Raw genomic sequence first — 27,703 nt, 5'->3', positions numbered from 1 at the left:
GTAGTAAATACTGAATAACTGTTTGATGAGGGGATAGTCATATACTCAGTGTATATGTGTGTATTTGTAAAGGTCTTGATAAGCTGATGGAGGCAAGTGAATCTGTTGCAAAACTCTCTCAAGATCTTGCAGTCAAGGAGAAGGAGTTGGCAGTGGCATCTGTAAAAGCAGATGAAGTGAGTTGGCATTTATTTTATCACTACTGTGAGGAATATTTTTCCATATTAAAAATAAAGCATTGTTTAAAAACGTTATTAAAAAGTAAACAGGGTATAAGCCTACAGACTATTTCTGGTAAGATAATGTTTACAAAGACCATTAGATATTTTTGTTTAACTTATACCAAGACATACCTAAACTATTATATCCTCTACTTGGTCTAAGACTATTTTTTTCTTCCCTGGTTCTGTCTGTCTCTCTTGTTTTCTGTCATCTGTTTAGGAAATTTCTGCTTGACTGCAAGTTATATTTGGTCTTCTCTTTAAGTTCCCTGCATGCTCTAGGTTTCTGGGATAACCCAAGTCCCATCTGAAGTTTGTGTCGAGGAAGGAAAAGGATAAAAAGAAGAGTTGGTTGAGTTTGTTTGTTTTTTTAAAGATACTCTTTCCAAGTTGATAGGGATATATGTGTGCTGCTCCTTTATCTACAACTCCTCCCCCCAGTCTCAGACCGCTTTCAGCTTCCACTCACTGACAGTCAGTTAAGAATGGATACTTAAGTCTTGACCCTTAGCCAGTTACTGAAATGAGAGAGAGAGCATAGGAGAGACATTTAGGATATGACACCTGGTAGGCACTTAGCACTCTGACGTATGGTAGGCACTCAATAAATATTAGCTATTTTTTTTGTTATTACATGAGGCTTAATATGACTTCTGACTTTATTCTCTTGCACTGACGTTAAATAGTTTTAAATTTCTAGAAATTACATAGAATGGAAATATCATTTTTCTGAAAGCTTAAAATATTTATTTATATAGTTCATGCCTCAGAGAAGCTTAGGAAATAGAAGACTGCAAGACTGCTCAAAGGAGTTACTTTAATACACCTTAAAATATAGACAACTTAGATGGGGAATAAATTTGCTCTTACTCTTGTTTTACATTATATTGAATAAATATTCTCTCACTGCTCAAATATGTTAATTGTGCTGGAAAGGTTTCTATTTACCCTCATATGTTTCCTCAATTTAACAGGTATTAGCAGAAGTCACAGTAAGTGCTCAGGCTTCAGCCAAAGTAAAAAATGAAGTGCAGGAAGTAAAAGACAAAGCCCAAAAAATAGTGGATGAAATTGATAGTGAAAAAGTAGTAGCTGAGACCAAGCTCGAGGCGGCTAGACCTGCACTGGAAGAAGCAGAAGCAGCCCTGAATGTGAGCAGTGCGTTGTTATCTCTCGCAACACAAGTCCTAGCAGGCACCATGTTCTGTTACATGAAATTAACTGTGGAATTTTTGTAATCAGGAAACTGAATTGAATTCTTAATGTGATTTATAATTTCTGAGTGTTGAAACAAATGTTTCTGTTGATTACATTTCCTAAGTTCTACCTTTTTTAAGTCTTTACTTCCCATAACTTATTTTCATTCTCAGATCAGCTTTCCATGAGAACCGAGGAATAATGCTAGTGATTATTGGCTTAAACTGTAGCCTAAGGGATTCAGATTCTTTAGAGAGCCTTCTCAGTTACTTCAGCATCCCAACTAGCCTATGTCTTGCAGCCTTTAACCTTTTAAAAAATCCCCTTGTGGTTCCCATTGCTCTTAGGATTAAAGTCCCGAGCTAGGTATCCACAGCTGTGAGGCAAGAAGATCTCCATTTGCCTCTCATGACCACATGATAGATGATCTGGAGTAAAATTTACTTAACTCTCTTGGGTCTCAGTCAGGATTCTAATTCTTCATTGATCCTTGAAGGATCAATGTAAACATAAAAAGTAATGAATAGTTTGCTGGGCACATAGGAAGTACTCAATAAATATTAGTGCTACTGCTGTGATAACCTGGCTCCTGTCTACCCCTTCAATTTTATCTCTTGTCATTTTGTCCCTGCACACAGTATGATCCAGCCATACAGAAACAGCTACAGGCTTCTGCAGTAATCATGGTCTGTTACCTTTAAATGGGTCTCTCCCTCTGCCAGGAATGCTTTCTATTTTTCCTAACTTTCACTAACTAGTAAGAGTCAGTCTTCAAGACCAAGCTCAGATCTCACCCCTTCCAGAAAGTTTTCAATTCTTCTGGACCTCCTTTGTTTTCCTGTAACTCCTATACTTCTAACATGGCAAATAATCATAGTTTAGGGTAATTGTGTTTTCTCTCTCTTTTCCTTGGAGGATTCTGAGGACAGGGCTGTTTTTGGTTTGCTTTTGTTTTATATGGGAGAATGCTTGTAGTTGTTAAATACATGAATAGTTGTTAATACATGTAGTTTTTAAATAAATGAATAGATTTAGGATCATCATTTAATAAAATCATGACAATGACCAGGACACATTCTCCACCCTAACTCCTTTTGTGGGTCCTATGATAACACACAAGAGACTGATCACTGGACCAAACAAGTCTTAGGAGTTTTTTAGTGATCATATGATGTCCCAGTCCTTCTTGACTTGAATGTCAAGTAATATCTTATTTCAAACCCGGCTCACAGATAGAAACTTCCAAAAATATTTTTATGAGCCATATGTTACAATAACTTTTCTTGTCTCCTTCGAATTCCTCTCCGTTCCATGGACAGTGCAGCCCTCAAAATGAAAACTGAAGGTGAGGTTTCTGATATTCAGGACCTTGCCCCTCTTTTAATATCCATGTAATATAGATTCTGTGCTTTGAAGATGCAAATTATCTAAATGTTACACATGAATGATGGTTGTTGCTAACAGAGGTCTGGGGTGGTGGGCAATGAATGGTAGTGATATACTAAAGCAATTCATTGTGGGCTACAGGGGAAAAAAATGAAAACAGAGAAACAGAAAGCCCAATTTAAACAATGAAAGAGCCATTATCTTGGAATGCAAACCCTTGAGGAGATAATGTCAGGGATTGGGGAGAAAATATGTTTTAAAGTTTTCTACTTTAATTATTTAAAAGTATGAAATTTCCACATGACTAGGAATACTGCTTAACAAAAAATATTCTGATCCCTAACCCTAAATACAGACTATCAAGCCAAATGATATTGCCACAGTCAGGAAACTTGCAAAGCCCCCTCATCTTATTATGAGAATCATGGACTGTGTTCTGTTACTATTTCAAAAGAAAATTGACCCTGTCACTATGGATCCAGAAAAACCTTGCTGCAAGCCATCATGGGGAGAGTCATTAAAAGTAAGTAAAATCTATCTCTGTAAGTCCTGTGAGGTGTACCAGGTGTCCACATCCCAGGATACTCCATATAGACCAGACACACTGGCAGACAGTAATCAGTCATTGTGTACTGGAGAGTTTTTCTTAAACTGCATCTCCAAAAATGTAAGTGGGGAAAGATTTTAAAGCTGAATGCCCTCTTTTTATAAAATCTGTCCAGAACCTGTAGGTAGTATTGGCACAGTCTTGATGTCATCCCAACCCAGTCTCCAAAGGGGGGTTTGTGTGGTTGGGGGCATTTAGATGCACTCACTAGATGGGAAACTTACATTGTTTTTCTTCTTTACTCTTCACTATAGAAACGGGAAGACAACCTGCAATTTATAGCTTTAGGTTGACTACTCCCATAGTCTTGATTTGTATGTCTAGAGCAAATCAATTATTACTTCTTTGAAAAAAATTCAACTTAGAAGTACATGCTAACTCAGGAAGAAAGTACACATTTTCTTCCAGAGCTTACAGGCTGTAATACTATTTTTCAGTTGATGAGTGCGACGGGATTCCTGTGGAGCCTTCAGCAGTTCCCCAAGGACACAATAAATGAAGAGACTGTTGAGTTACTACAGCCATATTTTAACATGGATGATTACACTTTTGAAAGTGCCAAAAAAGTCTGTGGGAATGTGGCTGGTCTGCTGTCTTGGACACTTGCTATGGCAACATTTTACAGTGTCAACAGAGAAGTGTTGCCTCTGAAGGTAAAAGTTTCCCTTCCTCTCCCAGTAAATCAGTTCTTAATAAAATCATTCATTGTTATTGCTGCCATTAAAAGACACTGTATGTCCTCTCACAAGTTCTCATTCTTTTTATATCTGTTACATGTTTCTTGGCCTTGCAGACAAGAAACCAAAATCAACTTGTTAACTTAAACTAGAAGTGAACTTATTGGGTATAATAATTGAGCTATCATGAAAGAAAACTGGCTTTAAAGTTTGGAGATTAGGTTTGGAGACTGAATTTGATTACGATATTCCAAACAAATTTTATGAAAATTAAGATCAACACCTAGAAATGTTTTAAGTTTCAAAGACAGGAAGAGAACCTTATAGGCATCTAAGAAACAAAGTTTAAAAGGTTGCTTACAAAAGAGGAGCGATCAGGATGTGCACAGACTTGCCACAACCCTAAATACTAGAAAATAATGGAAAACATATGCAGAGTACTGAGGAGGAAATTACTGGGGTCCAAGAATTCAGTCGCTGGCCAAGCTGCCCTTAATGGGAACAAAAGACAAAAAGACATTCTTAAGGATTCGATTTAAGTGTTGAGGGATAAACACACACTCTCTCTGTCTCTTTCACACACACACACACACAAACACACACCCCATCTATACTGGGCCAGATTGTCCTTTATGTCTGAGAGAACAGAAATACATTCTCAGGAGTGCAAAGGATTCATAAAATATATCACCCAGACACACACTACCCCCAATCCCCGCCCCCCAGCCTGTCCCATAAAGCTAAAAGTGTTGAAAGTGGTTGCTCTTTCCACTTTGTTGAAAGTGGCATGGAAAGTGGTGAGCGGGTGGGTGGCAGAGGGTTACTGTTTTCTAATAAGCCTTATAGAAATGGCTGCTTCTTTAAATTCTGCACATAGGTAGCTTTGAGAAAATTTAAAATTTTAACAAAGGGAAATGATGAGCAAATATAGCAAACACACCCAAACAAAAAGATACCAAGAGAGAAATGTTACTATAAATGTAGAATTCAAGAAAAAATAAGCACTTAGAAGAACAGTTATTTTTATTGATAAAAATTATGATCCACAGTGAGACTTAATTGTAATAATGCTTTATGCGATAAATAAAATAGCGTCAAGTTACATAAGGCAAAATCCATTAATAGTTTAAGTGGAGTTTTTTAACAAAAAAGACAATCCTGTAATTTGATATTGTGGCATATGCTATCAATCCACAACAGGTCTGGTAGGCAGAGGGCCAGCTTTAGAAGGGACGGTGCTTGGCTCACTGCTCTGTTATCACCCTCTTAATTTTTAAACAAGGGGTTCTGCATTTTCATTTTGCACTTTTATGTAGCCAGTCCTGAGTAGGCATAAATTAATAATTATATAGAGATTTTGCACTATATTATTTTTAAAGTTGAATAGCTACATTGAACTTTCTTCATATGAACAAAGAATATCAAATTATTTCCAGTGTCCAAGAAACATTTACAAAAATTGATGATATTCAATTGTAGAAGAAGACTTTGATTCAATTCCCCAAAGCAAAAATTTCTGAGACCTCATTCTCTGACTATAACAATAAAAATAAAATGCTTATTTTTTTTAAAAAAGCTAGTCACTTCTATTTAGAAAATGATGACAAAAAGCTAGTTACCAAAGCTTTTGTGATGCGGCCAAAATGCTACCTTCTCAGCCTTTAAGTGAATCAAAGAAACTAAACACTCCAGTATATATATACTCATTTATAAGCATACACACACACACAGACAATTTAGGGAAAGTAGAAAGAGCTAATAAAAATAACATTAAAAATTAGAAAAAAGTAGTAAAATTAAAGAATTGGTGCTTTGCAAAATATATATATATGAGATATGTAATGAATATAAAAGATAAATCCATATAATTACAGATTATAGGTTTAAATAATTAAAAAGCAGAATCTAAAGTTATTTGTAAATATGTTAGAAAATCTAAATGAACTTAAAATTTCCTGAGAAAAATAGCTAATTTCAAAAAAACAAATATTGAGAAAGAAAATAAGAAAGTTACAAAGGAACTTCAACCCCAGAAGGCTCTAGGGCTATATTACTTTACTGATTAATTACTTTAAATTTATAAGAAACATAAGTATCATGCAATAGGACTTAGAGAAAGAGGAAAAACTACTATTATAGTAATTTCACTTCAAAAAATCTTTACCAAGAAAACAATCCTAAATGTTTACATACCCAATAGTATTCATCACAGCATTATTTATAATAGTTAAAAATGGGCAGAAGACTTCCCAGGTGGCGCAGTGGTTAAGAATCCATCTGCCAATGAAAGGGACCTGGTTTCGAGCCCTGGTCCGGGAAGATCCCACATACCGTGGAGCAACTAAGCCCATGTGCCACAACTACTGAGCCTGCGTACTGCAACTACTGAAGCCCACATGCCTAGAGCCTGTGCTCTGCAACAAGAGAAGCCACCACAGTGAGAAGTCCATGCACCACAACGAGGAGTAGCCCCCGCTCGCTGCAACTAGAGAAAGCCTGCATGCGGCAATGAAGACCCAACGCAACCAAAAATAAATTAAAAATAATAATAACATAAAAATGGGGAGTAGGGGAGAAAGATATGTCTAAAAGTAAGGCAAAGGTTAAGTAAATTATGATATATCCAAATTGTGGGATATTATGCAGCCATATAACTAATGTTCATGAAAAAGTGTTTAAGGATGTGAGGAAATTATATTACTCTAAGTGAAAAAAAAAATCAAAATGCTAGTTATCCACTTCTTGACACAATACTCACAGACTCTTTCTGGGTAAAATCATGAGTAATTTTTTTTTTCTCCTTCCCATTCATTTCTGCGATTTCCATATTGAACATTAATAATTAAAAGGAAAAAAATGAACTTTAATGAAATTTCTCTGCTTCCCCAGCTGAAGACAACGAAACAGATGACTTCCAAATAGGGCAAAAATTATGTAGTAACTTATGCTATTATTTACCAATTAAAAGCACGAATGTTTTGTAGCACTAATACCTCTACACTAATCACATCTTCTTCCTTTTAAGGCTAACTTGGCCAAGCAGGAGGGCCGTTTAGCAGTTGCCAACGCTGAACTGGGGAAGGCCCAGGCCCTGCTGGATGAGAAGCAAGCTGAGCTGGATAAAGTGCAAGCCAAATTTGATGCTGCAATGAATGAGAAAATGGTGAGGTTAAATACACAGAAATTACTAATACGACGTACTGAAATGTTACACAAGTATGTGTTGTGTTTAGAAATCCAGCAAATGTTTATACTGAAAAAATATTTACCTGAACGCCCTTACTCACTGGCTATGTCTGCTTATTTTGGATCTTCAACACTCCACATTCTTTTTTTCTGTTTTTAGTAATTATTTTCTATAAGAAGAAGCTGTGTTGTCATACCTAAGAGTATTGACTTTGGAGTCAGAAAACTAGGTTTGATATCCAGTTCAGTCACTTACGAATTGTGCAGTTGGGGGTGATTGACGAACTTTATCTGTTAAATACAGATAAAGCTACAACCTTATGGTATAGGTTGTAAGCAGTGGTGGTCTGGTAAACGTTCAACAATCAGCTTGTCGGGGCGGAGGCTAGGGGGAGAAGAAAGCCTTGATTTGCAGTGTTTGCTGATTTCTGTGGTCTAGGTACCCCCTGCCACTGTCCATTTTAAGCCATCAATGTGACAAGACGACGCATGTATGGGAAAAGATGCAGCATGCCATTATATACTATTTCCACCATGCAGATGCAATGAACTTAACCTCAAGAGTATAGATAATATGAAAATGTAGTAAATAACTAGGAATTGATGAATTTTGATTATTTATTACCTTTAACGTGTTTATGTAATTTAGTTGTGAGCTATGTAATTTAATTTAATACTGTAATTTAATTTTTAATAATGGCTGTGTTTAACACCAGCTCACAAATTTTCTGAAAAATGTAACAACTGACTCTTTTGAGCTGATACAAGCTGGCTTCAGCATACTACTGTCGCGTAGGATTTTTCTGGGGAAAAAAGTCCTTTGTAAACTGCAAAGAACTCAGAATTATTATTAAATCCAAGAAAAAGGTATATTTATTGTTTTGAGAATATTTAATAGAAATACTATTTACGTTATGTGATTTGGATTCTCTCTTACAAAATGGCTCTTCTTGAAATTTCGTAAGGTAAAATAACTATATTATGAATGAATTACAAGAATTTAATATGTAAAATTTTACTGACACTATATTTTTAGATTATATTTATTTTGCAAATTAAGAAATTCCTCCATGTATTTTTATGTGTGAATATAATGGATGTTTGATTAAGCAATCTAAGAAGCTCTTTGAGACATTCTCCCTTTATGAATGTAGGATTTGCTTAATGATGCTGACATGTGCCGGAAAAAGATGCAGGCAGCTTCCACCCTCATCGATGGATTGAGTGGAGAAAAAGTCCGATGGACTCAGCAAAGCAAAGAGTTCAAAGCTCAGATTAATAGGTATAAATTTTGGTCTTTGATATAATTGCTTTCCTTCTTAGTCATCACCCCAAAGGCCACCTCTCTGTGGCATGGGGGAACATAAAGTCTCATTCCTTGAAGTGCTTTTCTCCTCTGTTTCCATATCCCCATCTCAGAATCCCATCATCTAAGAAAGTGCTTAGAGCTTGAGTCCCACACTCTCAGTAAAATGGAGAAGGAAGAAAACTTGGTGAAACATTTTTAACCTCAATTTTGGTTCAACAGTGTGGGCTTTCGGTGTGAGAATGCTTCTAATATTGTCTGGATTTGCCAGAACAATCTAGTTACTGGTTCCAGTTCTATACTGTTCACCTCAAGGATTTTGAAAGTGTGAATCAACAGTTTGTTCTAAATGGAAAGGTATCTTGGGCTGGTGTCTTCTGAAAACTGAAAGAGAGGGAATGAGAGGGGCATAGGAGAATGGCAAAAAAAAAGAGGATGAAGAAGAAGTAGTGGTTAAATCAAGATAGAATCTGAACAAGACTAGGGCATGGGATGGGAAAAGAATGCTTTCCTCATCTGGAAGTCAAGCTTCAGAACCTGTAGGCTTCAGAAAGGAGCCTTCTTTCTTGCTCCCTGACTTACTCCGAATGAGGCCACCCCTACCCCGTTTTGCGCCTTTAGGCTCCTTTTTGCATGGTCTCTCCACGTCTGGCTGCCAAGTGTTAAGCTGGGAGCAAAGAAGGACTTCATCTAGTAACAAAACTGACTGGTGGCCTTTCAAACTCCTTACTGGGAGAACTTAAAATGTGTTAGTGATTCACTTTGTTTTTTCTTAACAGACTTGTAGGTGATATTCTGCTGTGCACTGGATTCCTTTCCTATCTTGGTCCTTTCAATCAGATATTTAGGAACTATTTGCTTAAAGATCAATGGGAGGCAGAGTTGAAAGCACGGAAGATTCCTTTCACTGAAAATCTGAATCTTATTTCAATGTTGGTGGATCCTCCAACAGTAAGTGTCACTTTCCTTACAGCATTATTTGAATTTCATTTTATTTCCTACTCACTAAGAAATTAAAGTACACCTAATTTTTTCTTTTTGCATTTAATTGAAAAGATTGTTTTGAAAATGCTAAAGTGTTACAAAATTTTTTTTCTTTGTGATACAAAAGTTCCTTTGCATTTTAAGAAATCTTACTTTCAAATTAATACCAATTGCACTGCTATGAGTGAAAAGATCATTTGTGAGTTATAGGCTTGCTAATACTGAGCTCTTCTAATAACCCTCCATTATTTACACCAGTCCTATTAAATCACATTTTCTTACAAACATTCTAGGAAAATGTAGGTGTTAGCTGGACGTAAGTACTGGTATTAACTTTCTTTTGATCATTAACCATCTTTTTATAATGTCCAACAATATAATACAATAGCATGATCTGACATCACTGAGTAAAAGCATGCACTGCTGTACTAACCTTCCTTGCTGGGAATTTGATGCCACTGTCAATTTTTAGCATACCTTACAGAGCTCCTGTGGTATGAAATGCTTTCCAGGCAATCTGTATTCATGAGCTGCTTTTTGATCTGTAAACATGTTCCCCAGTTGCAGTTTCCCTAGGAAAGCCAAACTATTAATTTCAAGTTACCGCTATTTAAAAGTCAAAAAATAATCTTTTTCAATTCAAACAGTGTTCAACTGGTCCTTACAGGGAAGAGTAATGTATTGGAGATGCACTGGGCACAGGTGAGGTGAAGTGGCACAGGATATTCTTTGTCGATTGTGGCTTTTAGTGGATCTGGGATAATTTAACGAAGGTAGAGGCTGGTTGGCTCATTGCATCTTGGATGATTTTGTTGACCACGTGGAGCCAGGCTGACAATTCCCTCTTGATTTTGAAAGGAAATATTAAGAAAAACGTCATTAATGAGTTCCTACCAATATAATATTTCATGTCCCCTAATTTCTCTGCCTCCAGCTATGCAATGTCCCTTCCCCCATGTAAGCAGAACCAGAGGGCCGGAAGGGGACGTTTCAGAGACTTAAAATTAACCCTTAGGGCTTACCTACTCTGAGGTCTCAGAATATTCATTATCTCCACCACCTCCAGCCCATCTGGATCCCACCACCCACCCAGTCTCACCATATTTCAAGTCCCTGCTGTTCTCTGAATATTCAGCAACCATGCTTCAGAATCCCCAAATCAGGTTTAATATGCAATCAATTGACAGTATTTCCTCATAAGTATGAAAACACAATATAAAGGACTAAACCTAGTCTTGGGTTACTAGAGAAAGGATTTATTAGATGATATATCTGTTTCTTTTAATTTGATGTTGTTTGGTTCACATTTACGAGTTTGGTTTTTTTTCTAGGTACTTGTTCCATAGTCTCAATGGGACAAATATGTCCAAATTTTAAATTCTTTTATATCGTGGCACTGTTAATCACTAACAAAAGCCTTCCTGTGTTCCTTTGAATGGCCACATCCATTTCCTGTTATTCAGATTGGTGAGTGGGGGCTGCAGGGATTACCAGGAGATGACCTCTCCATTCAGAATGGCATCATTGTGACAAAGGCCACCAGATACCCACTCCTCATAGACCCACAAACTCAAGGCAAAACTTGGATTAAATCAAAGGAAAAAGAAAATGACTTGCAGGTATGTACCATTTGGTGCATGGGAAAGTAATCTTGAAATCATGGCGTTTTCTGACAATTTCAGTTGAATCTGTCAGTCATAAAGTTGTCATCTCTATGATGATAATTGTTTGCTACTTTACACGTTTGAGTTTTGTAACAGTGATTTGGGACAAATGCTCTGATTATTTTCTCTCTTGTGCTCTCTCTTGATCTCACTCTCCTTCTCTCTGTCCATTTTTCTGGCTCAATTGCTTTTGCCAGTGTTGGATGTGGCCTTTATTCTGGTCCTTGAGTTTGGGCTTATAAGAAAATGACAAGAATAAGACTTGTGATTCCTCAGTTTAAGGCCATTTGCTCCAACCTAGCTTAGCCACTTGGTAGTACCACATAGCATGCTAGAGTCCAGTATTGGAGTTGGATTCTACCAAGGTGTTAATCCTAAGGTAGAGGTAGACAAAGGCAGGACTCCAACATTCCTGGCTCCTTTGGAGATCTTGTTACATGGATGTTTCAATTCAATATTACAATATGGACTATTCATTGTTTGCTCCACACTGTTCCCAGTTCCAAGCCTTCTGGATGCATAGTTTTGCTTGTACTATGTCTGCTTACCAGAATGTCTTCTCCACCCAACTGCCCACTTTGCTTACATCCCAGATAAAAATCTTAAACATTATTCAAAGTCCACATCCAATGCTACTTTTACCCAAACTTGCCTGAGTCCCCAGCTTAATATAGCCTGTCCTGACTCCTCACGCATCTTGTATTTCTGTTATGGACTAGGAGGCTGCCTTAAATTATTGCTCTTTGCACGTTTGTCTTTTATCTCTAATGTACCATAAACTTTTTGTTAGCAAGGCTTATGGTTTTACACCATCTTTATATTTTCTGCGCAGCTCTTTATATAGGGTAGTAATTTTGATATTTATTGAATTAAATGAATTAATCAAAGTGTGTCATCATTACAGGAAAACAAACAAACCCAGAAAAATCATGTGGTCATCTTGATAAATGCAGAAGAAGCAGTTGGTAAAACTTAAAAACTTAACAGCAATTCATGATAAAACTTCCAGCAAACTAAGATTAGGAGAGATCTTCCTTAATCAGATAAAGAGTATTTACAAAAAGCCTACAAGAAACACCATATTTAATGGTGAAACATTGAAAGATTTCCTTCTGAGATCAGGGCTTTGCAGGCACGTGGACACTGTCTAGCACTCTGGATCACCTCAAGATACTCCCACCTCATTAAGACTCCAGTCCGTGTTTACTTAGAAAACCCAGAAAAGTCCTGGGAAGTGAGCATAAGTGGAAGGGAAGAGTTAAGGGAAAGGGAGTCGATGAGAACGCAGTTCCTGAGGAGCTGTAGACACAGAAGTGCATGAGTGGCGTTCCTGCTCCTGAACCCAGCTCCCTGGATCCAGCTCAGCTATAACTTGTCCCTTGCTCCCTTGCTCCCTTCCTCACTCCTCTTGTCTCCCTTGGCTGTTGATCTCCCTGCTCATCTTATTCTTATTTTTCCTGATTGTGTCTTTATCTCTCCATTTCGGCATTAAACTCATTGATAGCCTTCAGTCATGTCCTTCCTGATGCAACCCTGTCCCAAGAAGCTTCTTGAGGAAGTAACAGAAATATGCCAGAGACACTTCCTTATTTTAAAAACCATCAACTGCTAGGATGTAAGCAAATTGAACTGCATCCTTTTTACTCAGAAAACATTATTTTTCTGAATATGTGGATAAGCACATACACAAACACAAATAAAAGAAAATAAAACGAAACAAAACTATTATTTCTGTGCTTGGGAAGGAAGGCAAAATGAAAAATGAAACACTTTATAAATGAAAAACAAAACATATTTTATATGTCCAGGGCTGCATCAAGGCAATCTTCAATGCCCTCTCCAGCACCTACAGCTCTGACCTCTGGAAAGAGAATGTATTCACTTAATTCCCCTATAAAGAATTCACTGACTACTTTGTAAAGCCTGAATGCCAGAGTATCCGTGCAGGAGATAGAGGCTCTTGTGGTGGCTACCACAAGCATTCCTCCATGAGAAGAATCAAGTGAATTAAACCTGAAATTATGACTCTAAGATAGTATTTCAAGTTTACAAAAGATATTGAAGGTGGTTAAAGGTAATCTTTAATAAATTGACAATTTGAAAATTATTTTTTTACTTGGTGTATTAGTCAGGGTTTTCCAGAGAAACAGAACTGAAAGGATATCTAGGTATAGATATATAGAAAGAGTTTTATTATGAGGGATTGGCTTATGGGATTATGGGGTCTGAGAAGTCCTAGATCTGCTATCTACAAGCTAGAGCCCCAGGAAAGCCAGTGGTGTTGTTCCAGTCCAAACCCTAGAAGGCCTGAGAACCATGGGAGTCAATGGTGTAAGCCTCAGTCCGAGTCTGAGGTCCCAAGGGCAGGAGAAGATGGATGTCCCAGCGTAAGCAGAGAGCAAATTGGCCCTTCCTCCACCTTTTTGTTCTATTCAGGCCCTTAATGGGTTGGATGATGCCCGCCTACATGGATGGGGCCCATCTTTTCTTAGTCTACCGACTCAAATGCTAATCTCTTCCAGAAACAACCTCACAAACACACCTTGAAAAGATGTTTGCAAGCTATCTGGGCATCCCTTAGCCCAGTCAAGTTGACACATAAAATTAACCATCACACTTGGGAAGGACATCACAAAAATAGAGTTTGCGTCTTGGGGAATAGAGTAGGACAATTACGTTTAGTCTTCCTGGGACCTTGTTTCATCTTGTTTAAGTAAGCTAGTTGAAGCTCTTTGTTTAGATTCATTTACCTTATCAACTCATAGTAAGGTCTTTCGCAGCACATCATTTATATAAATAAAGCTATCCATCTGGGGGAAAAAATTCCTTCGTGTGCAGGATATTTTGTTTTAGTTATTTCCTTTTTAACCAAAACAGGACAAAGATAGACTTATTTAATTTTTCAATTCCACACCTTTTTTCGTTGCAAGTGGGAGATAATATTTTTAAATTTCACTCTCCTAATCACCTGCTGTCCCAGTGGATCTTCCTTGCGTCTTGGGATCGGCACTCACAGTAGCATAAAGGCAATAGTTGAATTCAGAGGATAGCGTATAAGAAGGTAGAGAGTTGAGGACTGAACCTTTGGGAATCCTCACACTTAGGCAGGGGGAGGGATCACTGGAGAAATAAAGAGTTCAAAGCCAATTGGCTAATGCAAAGATCAACCAGCCCAGTGTGTCTATTTTAACTAATAACAAACATTGATCTAAAACTGGGGGGCCCCACCAGGCATTCAGAATTCTAATTTTTTTTAATGTAAAAATATAAAAAGTGAATGTATTAAGTCTTTTAGGTTGATTTTATGCAAAGTATCATATTCTTATTTTATGTCACTCTTAGAGACAGAATACATGGATGGACCCTTAGTTTGACTCAGTGTATCATTTTTGACATTCCCATGCTTATTTTTTAATCATTTATTAAACACATTCTTCTCAGGTGTCCTGAGAAGATAAGTGAATATCACAAAAATGCAAGTTAGTTTGCTTTATCTGAATGATTGTAGCTATGTAAGTTTAAAGGATTAATCCTTGATCACTTCTCTTCCGTCTGCCGGAGCAGAGCTCTGACCTTCCATCTAAGGAATGCCACTTGATTCTCCTCTTTTGATCTGAGAGACCCCCATTACACACCCAGGGCTTCCACAAAGTCATGACCCACCAAGTTTTGAAAATTAATTTTTGTTTGTTACTTTCATTTTTATAAGTAAGTCTTCCTATACAGGCCTTAGAATTCTTAGTCACTTATCCAACATATCTCTGGTTTCCACTCAGGAACAGGCACATTCTTTGTAACATTTATATAGCAATGAACTCTTTATTTGTAGATAACCTCTCTGAACCATAAGTATTTCCGCACGCATTTGGAGGACAGTCTTTCCTTGGGCCGACCCCTTCTCATTGAGGACATTCGTGAAGAGCTGGATCCAGCCCTGGATAATGTATTAGAAAAGAATTTCCTTAAATCAGGCACCACTTTCAAGGTGAGCTTCGAAAAAGGGGGAAAAAAAAGAAAAAGAAAAGAAGAAAAGAACAATGGTGACATCTACTTATCTTTTTGAGCATAGCAGTGAAGACAATTTCCTTCAGGTGGTACTATTTGACACGCTGGAAAAAAAATTATTTCCAAACTCATATTCAGTGTTCCTTTTTTAAAAAATAGTATATAAAAAATACAGGGGGACAACAATATCTTGGTAACAATAGCCGTTTATCCAAAACTAACATATTAAGGAAAGGCATCTTGTCATAATAATAATAATATATTAGTGTTACACACAAAATATGTACATTTTAGCAGCTCTGAGAAAGTTGGTTTTCGAGCCATGTATACATCTATACAATGAAGCCTGTGTTTCCTCACTGGATAAAATGGCATTTTTAGTTAAGTCTATGGACATTGATTTTATTTCTCTCTTTATAAACTTTCAATCCAAACTCAGACTTTGCTGGAAGCAGTGGAATACAGTTCCCGATCATTGGTGATAACATGCATTGTTTTCAATGCAAGTGTCTCTTTTTTAATTGGTTTCATTCTTTACTTTTAGGCTTCTGTGGTTTTATTGAATGACAGCATTTCTGACTGAGATATTTTTGCTTTGGACAACTTAATTTCATGAATATCAGTGAATAAGAATGCCAGTTTTCTCATTAAACAAAGACAGATTTATTCAGAAAAATTTTCTTCATAATGTGAATTCTTTTATATGCCATATTTAATATGGCAAAAGAGGTTGTAGTATGTCCATTCCTGAAGGCCTTTTAAAAGACCCAGATTCTTATCTGCAATGTGAAGGTCATGATGCCTGAGAATTAGTGCCTTAGCAATGTGGTTTTCAATCACAGGAAGGATTAAAATTAATTAAAATTTTAAGTCATTTTAAAATGTTATAACTTCCACCTGAGTGTTAGGTAGCAAACCCAGTTGTTTTCAATACACTGAAAATTGTGGTGTTTAAGATAAGTGTTATCTTTCTGGGGAAAAAAGTTGGCATTTTTTTCTCTGAAAATTTCATTAACCCTTTCTCTTGTCAAATATGCTTCAGATATGACTGTGAAATGCAAAAAGAAATAACACTTCTTTTTTTTTTTCACTTCTTATAAACACAACAAATTTCCATAGCAGGAAACAATTTCCTCAGGTGGGAAAAAACAATCAAATATGAGGCATGCCTGAGTTTTCCTTTATTCAACATTTGTTTTGGACAAATTTTTCATTTAATTTGCTTGGTGTCATGGCTAAAAACATTTTCAGGCAGGACCACAAGTCTAAATTATTCTAATGGAATAGGCTTTATTATTTAAGATCACTGATTAAAATTTTACAACTGATTTTTGTAATTCATTCATTTCACTGCACTGACTTTTGATAAACTCTCTCCTAAACTGAACCCAAATTTCTTGTCTTGTCCTTTAAGCTGTTTGTAATTTAATATTTGAATTGATGTAGGTGAAGGTCGGAGATAAGGAATGTGATATCATGGATACATTTAAACTTTATATTACAACAAAGTTACCAAACCCTGCCTTTACCCCTGAGATCAATGCTAAAACGTCAGTCATTGATTTTACTGTTACCATGAAAGGACTTGAGAACCAGTTACTAAGGAGGGTAATTCTAACAGAGAAACAGGTAATAATTTCTCAAGGTAAAGAACTTCTACTTCTAATAAATTTTAATAAACGTTTTAAATGTATTGGGAAATTGTTGAGTATATGGAAAAGAAAAAATTGAGCAAATCATAGTTACCTTTGTTAGCATAAACATTTGTTTTGTAGTCTCAAGTCCTGTTGAGAAATCATGTAACTCACCTCTCCTCCGACACCAAAACCACACGTGCACACACACATCACTCTTTCTACTTCTGACTTTAAAGCTTTGGGTATGTTGACTTTCATATCTATCGCCCTATGGATGAATAGTCTTGGATACACCTGGAAAATTCAATAAAATAATGATCCTGGAAAAGAAGAACTTGCTCTGAATGAGTATTGTTACCACTATAGTAGTTTCAACTACTACACTGCAATAGTAATTGATAGTACTTGATTGTAATTGATAACACCACAATCTAATAATCTAATGATCTAGAGAGCCATACTTTTATCTTAATTAAATGAAACTTGCACTGAAGCAGAGAAATTAAGTATAATTGAGGGTTCTGATAAAACAAAGAAAAAGTTAAGGCTGGAAGATTTTAAGAGACTGATAGATTAAGTTTTAAGATAAAGCTCAGAAAACATTAAATGTTATGTATAAAATATAATTTTATATATTTTCATTGTATAAAATATATTTATAAAATCTGAGGAAGTTTATATTTGCTAAAACGTAATTAATGTTAGTATTAAGGTTTCAAGGAAAAGGCAAGGTTAGAAATAATAAGACCAGAGATGCATAAAATGGGAGGGTGAGAGAAAGAATGGCAGAAGACTTAAGGAAAGGAGGAAAGGAAGTGATATGAACAGATGGCTACAAATACAGAGAAAGATTCAAAAAGGAAAAGAGAAATGATACTGACACCAGATAAATACAGGGCTCAGTAAAAAGAGAAGTAAAATCCTACCTGGTTAACAAGAAATGGCTAACTTGGGGCAGGCCCTTGAAAGGCAGCCAGTCTGGTGGAGTAAAAGGAGCCCAGTTCCAGCTTCCACTCTCATTAGCTGATTTTTTTTCTTTTAATATTTATGTATTTATTTATTTATCTTGGCTGCACCAGGTCTTAGTTGCGGGCACACAGGATCTTCGTTGTGGCACACGGGATCTTTAGTTGCGGCATGCAGACTTCTTAGTTGTGGCATGCATGCGGGATCTAGTTCCCTGACCAGGGATCGAACCTGGGCCCCCTGCATTGGGAGCATGGAGTCTTACCCACTGGACCACCAGGGAAGTTCCCCCTCATTAGCTGTTTGATCTTAGTTTCCAAGAAACTGCCCAGGGCTTATGCAATCTAGAAAGGGAATCATCTCACTTTCACAGTCTGGCAGAGAGCATGGACCCCTCAGTTCACTGCCTCGATCACCTCTTAGGGCCATGTGGTATCAACTGTTGAAAATTAGTCCTTCCTTCTTGGTCTACCTGGTGCTGTTGGTCTGTTCTGAGATGGTGCCTCATTGGTCCAGATCCCCCATGCAGGCTACACTAACTTCTGTAAGGCAGCCCACACCACCATCTAAAGTACACTCCACGTCCCCAGAGCGCCCCATGCTCACTCTTCTAGGCCTTAACTTCCTCTTCAAGAGATGCACTAGGATGCTAACACCAGCCTTGCTGGAAAAAACAAAGTGCACACTTAATCTGCAGGAGGACATCCTGACTGTGATGTTTAACCCTCCTAACAATCCTGCTCTTACACCCCCATTTTACAGATGAACAAATGGAGACCAAGGAGAATAGGGTCTTAACCCATAAGAGCACATAGACTTTCCACCCTGCCAAGCCTCGTAGATAAGCTCTACAGTTCATGCTGTAAAACTCACAAGTCGTCCATTGTACCATGATGCTTGTTTTTCCATATCACACTGAAAAGGACGCTAACATGATTTCATTTTGTCCACATATTTCTATACTGCCACTGTTGGGATGACTGCTTTAATGAAGACAATTCATTAGCTATTCTCTGCAAATACAGCCATGATCTTCATCACCACCCCATCAAATACTGCAAGCCACTAGTACAATGGCAGTATACTAGTCTTGGAGCTGGGGGACAAGGATATTAGGCTCATCCCTTCTAGTAAGTAGCTGTGTGTATTATATTGCCATGTTATTTGGAGTTAATATTTCTGGGTCCTCAGTTTCCCCAGATGTAAAATAAAGTTGTTGAACTAAATTCAGTACACTTCAATTTAACAAATATTTATTAGGTTGAGTCGCTTCTCTGCAAAGCCTCAAGATAAGTGCTGTCAAGGATACCAAAATGAATAGGGGATAAACACCAAGGTCCTACTGTATAGCACAGAGAACTATATTCAATACCCTATGATAAACCATAATGGAAAAGAATATAAAAAAAGAATATATATATATATATATATATAACTGAATCACTTTGCTGTACAGCAGTAATTAACACAACATTGTAAATCAACTATACTTCAATTTTTAAAAATTAATAGGACAAGTTCCTGCCCTCTAGATGCACAGAATCTAGTTGGAGGGATATAGCTGACACATAGATTGTGATGCAAGCCATAGTAGATGTACAGAGGAATGCCGTGCTGTGGGTTTTAACTGACAAACTGGTTTAGGAAGACTTTCTGAAAGTGGTGGTATTTCCGTAGCAGTTTTTCAAGAAACTTTCTCAAATAAGTAGTTTAAAAACACATTTTTAATGCAATTCTAAGTACAGTGTGTGATTCTGTATAAGATCAAAAAAGAATGCTACAGGGCTCCGCTGGTGGCGCAGTGGTTGAGAATCCGCCTGCCAGTTCAGGGGACACGGGTTCGAGCCCTGGTCCAGAAAGATCCCACATGCCGCGGAGCGCCTAAGTCCGTGTGCCACAACTATTGTGCCTGCGCTTTAGAGCCCGCGAGCCACAATTACTGAGCCCATGTGCCACAACTACTGAAGCCCACGCGCCTGTAGCCTGTGCTCCGCAAAAAGAGAAGACACCACAATGAGAGGCCTGCGCACCGCAACGAAGAGTAGCCCCCGCTCGCCGCAACTAGAGAAAGCCTGTGTGCAGCAATGAAGACCCAATGCAGCCAAAAATAAATAAATAAATAAATTTTTTAAAGTAATATTAAAAAAATGCTATAAAGAATGCTTTTGAGACAATTTAATTTACTCTATATTTAGCAAGAGTATTATATCCATGTTAAATATTCTGAATTTGAAAATTACACTATGGTTGTATAAGAGAATGTCCTGTTGCCTAGGAGATGTGTTAAAGTTTTTACAGATAAAGTATCATGACATATGCAAACAGTTCAGCAGTAATAATAACAGTAATGATAAAAAGTATTATATAGAAATAGTGATAAAGCAAAATGTTATTTGAGGAATCTAGGTGAAGGGTATATGAGAGTTCTTTGTACCAGTCTTGTAACTTTTCTGAAAGTTTGAAATTTTTTTCAAAGTATAATTTTAAGACTATATTATTTATGTAGAAAAGAATATACCTTCCAGACATCCAATTTAGCCCCTCTGGTAGAAGATGCAAAAAAATGGAAAATGGATTTGTATTGGCAGCTGGCTATGTCAAAGCAGGTACCTGATGTTCCTATAGTCAGGTCCCAGCTCAGGAGCTCCATTTGGCTTGAGTAGCCTCTTGGTTACTTGCTATTAATGCTTCTTTGTCTCTAGCCCTTCTGACTGCAAATGAAGTTAGCATTTCTGACTGAGGCGGTATATGGGAACAGGGTCAAGAGAATGGGACAGTCTTAATTTAAAAAAACTTAAAGTTGAGAAGAGAGCTGAGCAAAATTATTTTAGCAGGTTTATCTCATTCATGCCCGTGTAAGTGCTATGGAAACTTAATGCTAATGGGCATAATCTTTAAAAAACTGTCCAGAGAAATAAAAATACAAATAGATAGATTTGACTAACGATAGTGTCATTTGAATGGCACTTTTGTTTAAACTTTTAAAAATGAATAATAAACACTAGTAGGTTGCATTTGCCATAATAACTGGTAATTACAGTTCTGATGTTATTTTTTTTTAATAACAGGAGTTAGAGTCTGAGAGGGTTAAACTTTTGGAGGATGTGACTTTTAATAAGCGGAAGATGAAAGAACTTGAAGATAACCTTCTCTACAAATTAAGTACTACAAAAGGTATTGTGTTACTAAGAAATAATCACATAATGGATTGTGAATAAATAAGGATTTCTTGTACCCTCTTTTCAATGCTCTCATGATTACAGATATTAGGAAACAGTTGAGTTATCCACGCAAAAACAAGCAAGGCAATTTCCATCTAGACATTACAGAGGGACTGCAGAGAATCTGATATCTGAATTAGCAACCGGCATCTGAGCATTTGATAATAACACAGTTTTCTTGATATAATTGCTCTCTCCCGAGAAAAATAAGGGCTCCCAATACAGCTAGGTAACTCACAACAGGCTAATTTGCTTGCCGAAAGGAGACTAATGTGCTCAATCTATTTTGTGTTTTTTAGATTGACTCTTTCATTTGGTGTTGAAATGCAATTGCCACAGTGGGTTATGATGTGTGTAATGTTGTCAGAGACACTTGAGCAGCCCAGGCTCAGTCACTCTGGACTTGACCTCCCACTTAGAAGTCAGGGATAGGTTCTCCTCTGGGCAGTCAGATCATCGTACCACCCCCTGGGATATATTGTTCTGTAGTAGGCAAATTACAGCAACCTAAATTCTACCATTCATTCGCAATCTAATGATGAATACTTCCCAAAAGCACTTTAACCCTTGGATTTAAAAACAAAAAAACTTAACCTCCCAGAAGTACATTAAGTGTTACTCTCACAGCAGTCTCCAGCACTTTAAGGTGACCTCATGGAAAAGGCCTTTTATCTGCCTTCATTGCACTGCTTGTGCTAATGAAGTTGTCTGTCTCGTGGTCCATGACATCTCCCAGCCATTTGATGCCTCTGGGCATTGTAAATATTACCAAGGAGGACTGACTGAGGATCCAGCCAAGAGTTTGAGGTTAGTCACAATTTGGACTTCCCTAGCAGACCTAGCGTGCCCATCAGAGCAAGTAACTCAGCACCTTCCAGAAGCACCCACCTGCTTCTAGGTAGGCCAGAGCACCGCTCTCTGCAGATATCGTGACCGTTATCTCAGCACCTCCAGAGCACCTTTCTGTGTCTTAAAATTGAGATTTTTTATTTCTATGTTTATTGTCGTAGACATGTTATGTCTGTTAAAAACAATAATGAAGAGTAAAACTAAAAATAAAATCAGGATTTTTCTTCCTGGTTAGACACTTCAACTGTCTCCTAACTCATTAGAGACATAGAAGGACCAGAGTTCTCAATGTCAAGGACTGTTGAACTAAAGCAGGAGTAGAGAAAGTACGATTCACCTGTAAGCTGGTGTGTAATTCACACTGTGAGACAAGTGGGAAGGAAAAGCCTGTGATACTGTGAGGGGAACCATCAAGATGATAATGGAGGTGAAAGCCATGTCATAGGAACAGCTGAAACCACTGGGACTGGAGGGAGATGTGAATTTTCTTCAGACATTTGAAGACCAGATTTGTGGGCTGCCTTGAGAATTGCCTTTTACAGATTTTCAGGCAGAGTGGGGGACAAACCCTAGGCAGGAATGTTTAGAACGGATTCAGGCATCGGATGCCTGGTTAGACTAGAAGCCTCTCATGTCTTAAGATTCTGCCCTTCCATCCTGTGGGCTTTGGAAAAGTCAAGTTGAAAATTAACGCGGTGATTTCAGAAGTGATGCATCTCGTTTCGCGGCTTTCCCGTCTTGTGTTCCACAGCTTTCCTGTTTGGTTTTTAGGTTCCTTGGTAGATGACGAATCTCTCATCGGTGTCCTCCACACCACCAAGCAGACAGCAGCTGAAGTAAGTGAAAAACTACACGTGGCCGCGGAAACAGAGATCAAGATTAACACGGCCCAGGAGGAGTTCCGGCCCGTGGCCACCCGAGGCAGCATCCTCTACTTTCTCATCACAGAGATGAGCATGGTCAACATCATGTACCAGACCTCACTGGCCCAGTTCTTGAAGTTATTTGACCAGTCCATGGCCAGGTGGGGCCTCACTACCTTGCCCCCCAAATTTTGTGTGTATTCCTACCTACTCTCTTAGAAATGGATTTTTACCTCTTTGATTTTTAAAACATATTGCAGGTCTGAGAAGTCTCCACTGCCTCAAAAGAGAATTACAAATATTATTGAGTATCTGACATATGAAGTTTTTACATATTCTGTCAGAGGCTTGTACGAGAACCACAAGTTCCTCTTTGTGCTCCTCATGACCTTAAAAATCGATCTTCAGAGAGGAACGGTGAAGCACAGAGAGTTTCAGGCTCTCATTAAAGGTGAAGGGTTTGGGATATGGATGTGCTATGTAAAGGAGATTGCTTTAGGTATGCTCTTTGATGTCCTGTAGACCCATTCTTGTAATACCCGGAGGAATTAAGTTCTAATGGAAGTGAAGTTCTTTATGTATACCTCTTCCCCCACCTCCCCCACCGATTTCCATTCATTTTATTCTGGTTACTCAAGATGATTGATTTCAGGTCTGTGTTAACTCTGCAGTTTTTAGTTATGTAATTAAATTAAGTTTGAGCATTGTTGCTTATGAATAAGAGACCCAAATGCCAAAGGGGAGAATAGTGATTCAGGTGATGATCTTTCTACTACTGCAAGAGACCAATTCCTTAAGCAAGGGGTTATAATGACATTTAAGACTGTAACAAAAAGCACACTTGTATTTTATATTTGAAGAGAGCCCGGCTCATTGCTTATCTCCATGTTAAAAGTATAATTAAGGAGACAAAAGAGTGGTATTTTCATTCAATTCAGTTAAACAAGTATTTATTGAGCATATACTATGCAAACCTGCCATACTGGTGTTTGGGATACAAGGAAAAAACAGACATTGCTTTAAAAGAAATAAAAGTCTCATAGTTCAAATAAAGATAATTGAAAAAAACCCTGCAAAATAAGGCAGAATAACCTGTGTTATAAGAGAGCTAAAAACAAAGTGTTATATCTAAAAGGAAGGAGAGATTACATGTGGTTGGTGAGATCAAGAAAAGCTCCTTGGAAAATATGCCTTTGCAGGTTAAGCCAGGAATTTTTCAGGTTATTTGATACCTGGGGAAAATGGTCCAATCTTTTTTTTATTTTTTTTGATCTTTATAAGTAGTTTAATAAATCATCTTCTGGCAGCCCTTCTCCCCCAAAAGAAGAAAGTGACATTTGAAATGGACCATGGATGATAGGTAGAAATGAAGAAAACGTCCATGCTAAGACAGAACAGCATGGAAAAAGACATGAGTGGAGTATGTACATTGGTGAGCCTTGGTTCCTAGAGGAAGGATTTCTTGATCTGATAAGAAATAAGGAGTTGTGTAAGGTAGTGATGTGATCCTTTTATTGTTCTTTAGGAAGGTTACTCTGGCAGACATGTGTAGGATTAGAGAAAAGTGCTTTAAGGGAGTCTGTTATAAGCTTCCCAACCACAGGAAATGCATTCCCATCCTAGGGTGAAGACAATGGGAATATAAAGGAAGACACAAATATGAGAGCTCATGAAAGTAAAATGACAAAGGACTGGGTGTGAGAGCCAAGAGAGGGTCAGAAATGAGTCTAAGATTTCTGCTCTGTGCAAAGATTTCTGGTCTGGATGGTTGAAAGAAGAGCTACTTTGAGAAGTGTCAGAGTGGGGACATAATGAATGTGATTTTGGGACCTAGTTTTAGTCAGGATAGGCCAGGTTTTGTGGCCATAAAAACAATCCTCAAATTTCAGCACAACAAAAGTATACTTCTCCTTTACTCTCTATCTGACATGCTTGTCATGGTCGCCCAGGAATCCAAATTGCTTCCATAATTACTATGGAAGAGGGACAGGATGTGGCAAATTGTGTGCTGGCTCTTAAAGGTTACCCCACAAGTGACACACGTCACGCTCATATTTCATTAGCCAAAGTAAGATGCATGGCCACATCGAAATTCAAAGAGAGCAGGGAAGTGCCCCAGAGCCACATCCAACATGGAAGCTGCATCACAGCATCGGTGGAGGGTAGTGGATAGATGGATAAGCCTAAGGTTTGGCAGGTGGGAGTGTGGTTGTGGAAATGCGGAGAGGGCTGGTGCACAGCGAGGGTCTGGGGTCCAAACCAAGAAGTTGCAGGACAGGGGGACTTTATAACTAGCGACAAAGTACCAACCTCTGTGGACTGCAGCCTAATGCCCCCATAGGTCAGACAGGATTTGTCGTGGCTCAGAGGATCCCAGCCTGTGACTGGGACGAGTGAAGCCTAGGGGGCAGCATGTAGATCTGAGGCATCCTCCCCATCAAGACACAAACCCACCCTACCTCACCTCTCCCTACCCAGCACACCCAGCCAAGCCAGAGCTATTCCCTGAAAGAGATTGGATTCTTCAAAAGTCTTTAAATCAGAGGAGACCGAGAAACGCAGCAACACAGTGGGGAGGGAATTTGTGAGAAGGATTTGATTTGTCACAGAAAAATAAAGAAGGCTGCACATCTGAGCTGTGGTTAGAGCACATCTGTGACTCCATTTCATAAAACTGGAGAGTCAGGGAGAACCGGATTGTATAGGATCAGGAGAGTCAGTGAGAGGAGTTTGGATTTAAATTGAGTTGGCGATAGAGAGCCACCGCATGTTTTATGAGCAGGGAAGTAGCATGAGCAGCGCTTCAGAAGATTAATTTGGGATTTTATGATAGGTGGACTGTCAGTACAGTCAGCACTGTCAAGCACAGTAAAAGGGTTGAAAAAAATACAAAACTGGTTTATTGTACAGTTTGTATTAGTTTTGAACTGCTTACAGCTTGACCAAATTATTTTTTAAAAGATGGTAGGCCTTGGGACTTCCCTGGTGGTCCAGTGGTTAAGACTTCACCTTCCAATACAGGGCGTGCCGGTTTGATCCCTGGTCGGGGAGCTAGGATCCCATATGCCTCCAGGCCAAAAAAACCAAAACATAAAACAGAATATTGTAACAAATTCAATAAAGACTTTAAAAATGGTCCACATTAAAAAAAATCTAAAAAAAAAAAGATGGTAGGACTTTGTTTTTAATGTTTTTTTTACAAAGTTAACAAATATGGCCCTTAGATCATTGATATTTTTTATCATTTTGAACTCAGTACTTAAGGGGGAAAGAAGAAAGACTTATTTATCATAGCAGAAATGTTTGATTTCCCTTTGTATTAATTCCTACTAGTTTTCTGCAATATTTGGAAGGTGGCTTTGACTTTCTTCTTCAACCGAGAATGTCAGAACACTTTGAAAAACGAAATAGATACCAGGGGCACTCCTGCACTGTAGAGTAATTGATATACCTGTTTCCCCTGCCTGATTATTTTAGAAAAATATCATCTTTCTTTTATTGTAAACCATGGACAGAAAGACACATTAGAGGGTATTCTCTTGCCTTCCAGGTTGGATTGGACCTGAGCCTTCCAAAACAGAGAGTTAATGTCAAAATAACAGCTAATGATTACATAGCTCTTACTCTGGGCCATGACTATTGTTGGCTTTCTACATACATTCATTTATTTAATCTTCACAGCAATCAATCTGATGGATTCTATTATTACGCTCATTTGGCAGAAGAGAGAACTGAGAGAAACTGAGTTTTTGTCCAAGTTTATGCAGCTAGCGAGTGGCAGAGCCAAGATATTTGGGGGAACGGGATGGGCTGTGATTGTTCTGGGTTAGTTTAGGTGCATGATATGTTGGAAACACTGATGTAGCTTAAATATCGTCTCCTGATGTCTTTGAGGTATATGTTTACATGAAATCACTGTGAGGGGGAAACAACCAAGAAGAAAAGGTACGCATCTACCTCCGTGTTAGAGGAGAGAATCCCTTAAATCTGCAGGTGACTTACTCTAGGGCTTGCTTCTCCTATGGTAAACTCAGTGTTAGCAGAAATGGTGCTAGAATAAGGTCTTTTCACCTGGTCGCTGCAGGGGGTGGGGGCATGTGGGAGGAAGGTTTACAGGTTCTAAAGGTGTTGTGGCACTCAGAGCCCCTGACTCCACGGTGGAGCAAAGGGATTTACACGAAAGGAGTACTTCAGCTCATTCACCTTCTCAGGAAGATGCTGGAGGGGAGAGCAGAGACCTGTAGTCCCCTCCACCCGCCACCTCCCCTGTTTTTGTCCCCGGGTTGGTAAGTGAAGTGGGGGGATTTGATGAGTTCTTCAGGAGGGTTATAGAATTTAAAAGTTCAAGAACCACTGTTTGGCATACATCTGAATTAAACAACAGAGCTGGAATTATTATGATAAGACATTGCTAAAGACATGCAATAGAGGAATTTTGAAAGTGCAGATATAATCACACATCTTGGTGAAGATTGTCACACTGAATGTGCTCATTTGACTTGTGATTTGCTTCAAAGTACAATCCAGTGCTATCACTCACATTCTCCACTCGACTCGGTGAGAGCAGGAGCCCTGTTGGGTTTCCTCTGCTTTATCCCCAGTGCCTGGAATATGCCGGATACATAGAGGTGGCTCAGTGAATGTTTGTTGAATAAATGAATGAATAAATGATTTGAACATTAATTACCCCCTTAAAAACCCACAGATGTATTATACTCCTCTCTTCCTCTTTCCCTCCATCCCTTCATATATCCATCTATCCATCTTTTTGACCTGATAAAAAATATTTCAATAGTATTGAATATCAAACTTCTGGAGGAGTGATGACTAAGAAATGACTTTTAAAATCACACATGAAAAGATCAACCGATTCATTGATATCAAAATTATAAATTTCAGGGCTTCCCTGGTGGCACAGTGGTTGAGGGTCCGCC

At 38.1% G+C, this 27,703-nt stretch overlaps 1 protein-coding gene and 1 non-coding gene across 24 annotated transcripts in view; one reads left to right on the top strand and one right to left on the bottom strand.

Moving 5' to 3' along the window:
- The window catches only part of DNAH8 (dynein axonemal heavy chain 8), a 327,555-nt gene that overhangs the window by 204,150 nt on the left and 95,702 nt on the right, over window positions 1-27,703 (top strand). For 22 of the 23 annotated variants that reach the window (XR_010946846.1, XM_067753082.1, XM_067753094.1 and 19 more), the window contains 13 exons: window positions 73-176; window positions 1,196-1,372; window positions 3,160-3,327; window positions 3,849-4,064; window positions 7,114-7,251; window positions 8,429-8,556; window positions 9,360-9,531; window positions 11,028-11,183; window positions 15,058-15,213; window positions 16,680-16,862; window positions 20,905-21,010; window positions 22,678-22,930; window positions 23,030-23,220. Coding sequence is in view for 22 of the 23 variants with exons in the window: in XM_067753082.1 (XP_067609183.1) it covers window positions 73-176; window positions 1,196-1,372; window positions 3,160-3,327; window positions 3,849-4,064; window positions 7,114-7,251; window positions 8,429-8,556; window positions 9,360-9,531; window positions 11,028-11,183; window positions 15,058-15,213; window positions 16,680-16,862; window positions 20,905-21,010; window positions 22,678-22,930; window positions 23,030-23,220 (2,148 nt within the window). In the remaining variant the exon portion in view is untranslated. The remainder of the gene's footprint in view (window positions 1-72; window positions 177-1,195; window positions 1,373-3,159; window positions 3,328-3,848; window positions 4,065-7,113; window positions 7,252-8,428; window positions 8,557-9,359; window positions 9,532-11,027; window positions 11,184-15,057; window positions 15,214-16,679; window positions 16,863-20,904; window positions 21,011-22,677; window positions 22,931-23,029; window positions 23,221-27,703) is intronic. The other variant, XM_067753090.1, reaches the window with a different exon arrangement.
- TRNAW-CCA (transfer RNA tryptophan (anticodon CCA)) lies at window positions 18,047-18,119 on the bottom strand. Its single transcript has one exon. It is a non-coding gene; the product is annotated as a tRNA-Trp (tRNA).

This window comes from Pseudorca crassidens, chromosome 10 (genome assembly GCF_039906515.1).
Source record: "Pseudorca crassidens isolate mPseCra1 chromosome 10, mPseCra1.hap1, whole genome shotgun sequence".
In the NCBI taxonomy this organism is placed as follows: domain Eukaryota; kingdom Metazoa; phylum Chordata; class Mammalia; order Artiodactyla; family Delphinidae; genus Pseudorca; species Pseudorca crassidens.
The sequence above is the reverse complement of the archived record's forward strand: the minus strand, read 5'-3'. Positions and strand labels throughout refer to the sequence as shown.